The sequence below is a fragment of the Glossina fuscipes genome, unplaced genomic scaffold, assembly GCF_014805625.2.
Source record: "Glossina fuscipes isolate IAEA_lab_2018 unplaced genomic scaffold, Yale_Gfus_2 226, whole genome shotgun sequence".
NCBI lineage: Eukaryota > Metazoa > Arthropoda > Insecta > Diptera > Glossinidae > Glossina > Glossina fuscipes.
This window is the reverse complement of record NW_023998569.1, coordinates 911,866-918,251: the sequence shown is the minus strand read 5'-3', so window position 1 is coordinate 918,251 and position 6,386 is coordinate 911,866. Positions and strand designations below refer to the sequence as shown.

Sequence of the window (6,386 nt, the reverse complement as noted above, 5' to 3'; positions counted from 1 at the left end):
CACGCCTATAAAAATTGTATAAAACTATTCAGGAGATGTACAAGGGGGGATGAATGCATATTTTCCATTTTCTTAACATATTTTCTAACATTTAGTAATATATTAATTTTCAGAGTACATTCAGAATATATTTTGGGACACACATTTTTTCACAATTCTTTTTTTCACTTAGTTTTGAATTTTTCTATACACATCAAAAATATGATTTCTAAGTTTATTTCGAAAAGATTATATTATCTACTAAACCATTAAAAATGTAAAACATATTTTCCAAAATTTCTATACGATGTCCGCCAATTAAATTATAAAATGTAACTTGGCATATATTTGACGCAGCGCACCAACATTTCCTATAGTAGCTTACGCATAGTTGCTGTTGTTAATGTTGCTGTTGACCAGATGTATACGTACTGGCTTCACGATCGCGTCGGCTCAGACGGCCATGTTTATATTTATTCACATAGCACAATATTTATGCATTTGCTTAGAAAGATTTATTTATTATTACATTGAATGTTCATTTAAATGTTTCTCTCTCTCTTTTCTTTTTTTTTTTGTTTTGCTTTTAAATTATATATGTAGAGAAATTATATAATTATCTGAATTTCAAAAATGATTCAATGCCTTCAGTACATTTATAATAAATATAGTTATTATTTATGTCGTTTATATTCTATAAATTATTATTGACAGCAATGGGTTAATAAATGCATCACATCCGATACATAATAATTGCCATTTCACGAATATAGAATAAAATTTCAAACATAAAATGTTTAATATCATCAAACTAAACTAAATTGTGCTTAGCAAAGGAAAGAGATCGCAATGGGCAGATTGTGGCCGCAATCTATTGGGTGTACATCCAATTGGTAGATGCTAGGCCTCTTACTTGATTAAGTACTCATTGTAAGTGCGCCAACGTAGACTCCAGCGCACTTGAGACCTAAACTCGGGTGTCCTGATTTGATAATCGCAATCGTTGTCTACTCGGCTACTTTTTCGCTTGTTAGTGCGCTACTTCTGACGTCTACAGCATCCGGTCACGTTTTAAAAAGAAAAACCTTATAAAACTTCTCTTTCAGGCAATGGAAATGTGGGGGATGTACTCGCCTCGAATGACATTTCAGATATTCAATGTAAACCATTTGATGAACGGAATTAGTCATTTTCATATACTTGCTGCCTTTGATTTTTTGCATAGGGCCATCTAAGCTGTAGAAGCAAGAAAAAAAGTTTAAGAAGAATATCGACCGCAGCTGACCCCAGTTCCCAGTTTGCATTTATTCCTTTGAGAGAGTTGCATAATACTTATAGTGATAATTAATACCATGGCGCGCCGTTGCATAGTACATTTCACATTCAATTTAAATTTTTAAGCCTTATAAAGCATTATTGACCTCATATCGACAAATGAAAAGTTAGATGAGATAATTGATATAGAAACTTGAAATGACCGCAATCGATTTTATTAAATTTATATCAAATTTAATAAAATTTTTTTCTGAATTTTACATTGACGGTATGCTTACAAGAGCGGATTCCTTGCTGCATCAATGTGCTATTTTGCAAACTTTTACAAAAAAAACCTTTATCATTTCACACTTTTACGTAAATAGGAAAAGAAAAAGAAATTAACTATAATTGCAACCGCACTTTTTCAGTCCATTTGTTACTGAAGTGGATGCATTTGTAAGCTCTAAAGTATAAGCTATGAACTATTAACAGTAAACATCAAGCAACTTTTCATTTGCGGCTTTTGGTTTAGCTGGAAAAAGCACCAAAAATATTTCAAAGCTACAGCTAGTGAACACTACTGCAGGCTCTTCGCATGAGTTATGAGAATCTGGAAAAATGTATGATATTTAGTGTATACAGAAAGGATAGAACTCAAGAAAACGGCTTCATTCGATTTTCACGAACCGCTTATGTCTAACCTGGACTTTGCATAGCCGAGTACATAGATTTGTTTTTGTTGCTGCTATTGTTGTGATTACTAATGTTGTTGTTTCTTGTTCTTGTTATTGTTGTTTTTGTTCTTATTGTTATTGTGTCGAACTATATTATAGTGGCCAGAATTTATTTTTATTTTTTTAACAGATAGAAAAATTCAAAAGAAAAGAAAAAGAAAACGAAAACGAAAAAAAAAAAATAAATACATTTTCAAAACACTTAAAGGTGACAACTAATGTGAAATAGCTACTGATTGATGATGACGTTTTTGGCTCGAAAAGTAAAGCCAAAGCAAGTAAAGAACACAAGAGAGTTTAAAAATGTTGTTCAATTATTTTAAGATTTTTCAAATATTTCATTTTGTTATTTATCATCTTTCTTCCCATTTGTTTATTCCTCTTTGCCTTAAACCTCTAGATATAAGAGAGGCTTATGTACATACATGTATATATATAAATATATATATATACATGTAGTATTTCGTTTTTTTTTTATCCAAATTAGTCCTTTTCGATGTTTTCGTTACACATGCCTAAGTGTGCGTACATGTATTGTGTGAAATTTTCTATTTTTAAGCACTTTTTTTTCTTTTAGGCTTATTTTAATTTATTCCAACACTTTTACTTAAGACACTACAGAAAACATTTCCATTATAGCAGCAAACAAGTAAAATATACCCTGTACATGTATGACTATAAATTGAAATATAAACAGAACATACGAAAATTTTTTAAGGATTTGGCCGCCTACGAGAATAAGCGAAAAATGTAAGAATACGCGTATAAAAATTTGGCCACATACGAGAATAAGCGAAAAATGTGAGAATAAGCGTCCAATACCTCGATTACATTACTACAGCAAATTCACGTGGAAAGAACACACACAATTTTTGCGACTTTTGGACGGACCTGTAGGTGGATTTGACTTTTCTTCAACTTTATACTGTTATCCGTATTTCCTGCTGATCGGAGTTATTTCTTCTCTCCATTCAAATATGCACTTGCTTATGATTTGTGCGTGACTATTTAGCACATCAGGCTCGCATTGTAAATGTAGTCTTTTGTCAGGCATTCTTTCGTGCAGCAAAGACAAACACAACGTTGAACAATGAACGATAAAGTTAAAGTTCTCTGCAAGTGAAACCTTCTCATTTTTGCTTTGGCTTAATTTAGAAAACTCGATAAGTGAGTATCCAAATTTTGTTCTAAAATTGACAATTATTTTAGAAATTGAATGTGAATTAAATGTTCAAAAATACCAGGCATAGAGGTCGTTTTATTATATTTATTATAGTATTGTAGATTGAATTTATAAAGCATATTGAAATTCGGTATTGGTTTGGTGGCGTTTGGAATAAACCAAATGGTTAATTGAAACGTGCATATTTCAGCAAGAATATGATAATTATTTTGTAGCTAAAAGTTACTTTGATGTACGTGAATATGATAGAGCTGCTCATTTAGTGCGGAATGCTAGTTCTCCAGTTCCCAGATTCCTTCATCTTTATGCCACTTATATGGCATTGGAGAAACGACGGTTGGATTCGACCACGGATCAATCGAATCTAAATGACTCAGGTTACTTTAAAGACCTGGGTGAGATTTTGGTTACTTTGCGGGGAGAGCATTCGCGAAATAAATTAGACGGTTACGGTATGTATTAAAGTTGCAACAGGCACGATAAAACTCTATTACCGATTTCGATTTATATACAAATTCATTGATATTTCGCCAGCGTGTATAGCCTTTATCAATAAGTTCTTGAACAGATGTCGGTACTCCTGAGAAACGAGGATCCTAAAAAAGAAAAAAAAAAAATAAGCACAAATTATTGGCCAAATTTTTATACGCTTACTCTCACATTTTTCGCTTATTCTCGTATGTGGCCAAATTTTTATACAAATACTTGAACAATTATTCAACAAATGTAAACAAATTGGAAATTCAAGAAAAACCGCGCAGAACTACCCCAACAGGCACAACAACGTTAAGACAAGGCGAGCTTTCATTATTCTGGGCTAGAACGCTTTGCAAAAATCTACGCCACGATAGCAGCGAATATTAAAATACAATTCCATCAATATCTTGCAAGTTCGCACGGCTTTTATAGCTAATGGCGATAAAATCGATTCCCTTGAATGCCTGCGTCGTGGGTAATAGTATCATTCCTTTGATTGATTTGCAATTCATATGCGGCCGAATCATCACCTTCCGAGCTATTAGGACAGAGTCCACCATAATTCAATCTAACTAAACTGTTATCAACTGCCGTCTGAGGCGCCAATAATAAAAGTAACGTCAACAATAATTTAGCTATGGCACGTTTCAGTTAAGCGCACTTCTTAACTCGACTGATTTATCCATAATATATAATCTTATATATATGAATGTATAAAAAAAGAGTCTTTATCTCCCCTTGAACGTCTCCTGACTAATTTTATTCAATTTCTATAGAACTGCCGTTCGATTTTCGCATATTTTTCAACATTTTCTGTTAATTCTTACCATATATTCGTACATACAATGTAATATTCCCATTACGTAGTCAAATGTGGCCTATCTCTTAATCTATGTTCTGAATTTATTTTTATAAACTCCACTAGGAGTCCGCACGTCTCTCTTTAATTAGATGTAATTGGTTTGAGAGATCTTTTGTGGTACGTGCAGCGCGATGCTGGAACTACTTACCCCTAAATTTACGCATTTTTTCGCACTCCAATGACGCCTTCCGGCTTAAACCATTTAGATACCTTTACACAATTGTATGGTGGATAATATGTTATTATATTGTATTGTAAGATTAGATGAATGCTGTTAACTATGGTCTGTCTTCGCTGTTCAAAAAATATATAAATAAATAAATAAATAGAAGGAAAAATAAGGAATGCTACAACAATAGGACTTAGTGATGCAAGTTAAAATTTTTACTAAATTACTTTGAGAGGGAACGTAACTGTTGAAAATCAAATTGAATTAAACGATCAAGTTTTTGTAATTCAAATTCATTAATATGAAGTTCTTGTAGATTAAAGCCAAATAGACGATCGAAAATTATTTGAATCCAACGCATAGTAAAAATTCTATGACAAAGAGAAGAATAAGTATTTGTTCTAATTAAAATATGTTTTGAGTATTTTTGCTTTAATTGAGTTTCTCAGCAAGTCTAACGCTGTCACCATTTACAGTCGCCAAACGAGTAGTCATTATATGAAAAGTGAGCATTCCTTAGTCAGACGTTTCCAAGGTAAATTCAATGTTTTTTTATTTGAAATAACATGAAAAATTATTTATGCCGTACTGGGATTTCATGGGTCGTACAGTTATTAATATTACGTAAGAGCCGATAGCCTGTGTTGCTAGTGCTCAATGTCTCTTTTTTTAGTCTAAGAATTCAATTCATTAGTCTAAAATTAAAATAATAATAATAACAATATTATGTAAGACTGACGCTAGAACAGCAATTAAAAAGTGGAGCTATTTTGAATTTCCCAGTGAATTAAAAAGTTCAAGTTATGCGACATGATTTTTCAAGGAAAGTTTTTTTCTAATAACCATGTTGACTGTGAATTAAAAGATTCATGTGACTTTTAAAGGGTACGCCAAGAAACGTATGCAATCAGGGACAAAATTATGTATTTTTTAAAGTGGTGCAATTGCTCCATACTTTCGAAAAAATATGCGAAGTTCTAAATAAATATAATTGTGAAAAAAAATCCTCAGCAAAGTTTTCAAAAGTATGCCAATAATATAAGCATATACATACAACAAATAAACAGGTTTATATGTAGTTGTAGATCTGTGCGTTAGTTAATTAATATTTATTTTCTATTAGCGCATCTAGCGTTAACATCCATAATATTTTGATAATACACAATTTGGAATCGATTTTGAATTCTTTGAACGTTAATAAGAATATAAGAATTAAAGGCTAAATGAGCGAAGACCACTTCCTGGTTTCTACTTTAGTGTTTCAATATGTCCAATCAAATTACGTTCATATAGTTTGTCGTTTAATTCCATATCCAAACAAAAAGGGTAGGAACTATTAAACATAGATCACCGATACTTGCATTTCTATTGAAATATGTGCGCAACGCAGCGAACCACTTAATTGCATTATACTTATGGAGATTTCTGATTCTTTGGATAACCCACTCAGCCCTGCTCGTAGAAAAATTGAAATACAACAAGTTCAATATGTGGAATCGTTCGAAGATGAAGATAGCGCTGATGTTGTCGGTAAAAAAGAAGAGGGCGATGCTGAATATTCAAATGAATCGGATACCGGAGAAATAATGATTAAAACCAATACGCTTACAACTAGTCAAAGAGATAAAGAGAAATACGAGCAACCGAGAAAATCAACCAAAGATCAGCATCATTTCGAAATCCATGTAGAAGATAGCAAAAATAGTATGCGGCCAGAAGCAAGAC

At 32.3% G+C, this 6,386-nt stretch overlaps 1 protein-coding gene across 1 annotated transcript in view; it reads left to right on the top strand.

Moving 5' to 3' along the window:
* The window catches only part of LOC119642534 (uncharacterized protein MAL13P1.304), a 16,450-nt gene extending 12,834 nt beyond the window's left edge, over positions 1–3,616 (top strand). The window contains exon 11 of the mRNA XM_038041683.1: positions 3,369–3,616. Within this exon, the coding sequence (XP_037897611.1) occupies positions 3,369–3,616 (248 nt within the window). The remainder of the gene's footprint in view (positions 1–3,368) is intronic.
* The last annotated feature ends 2,770 nt before the right edge of the window (positions 3,617–6,386 follow it).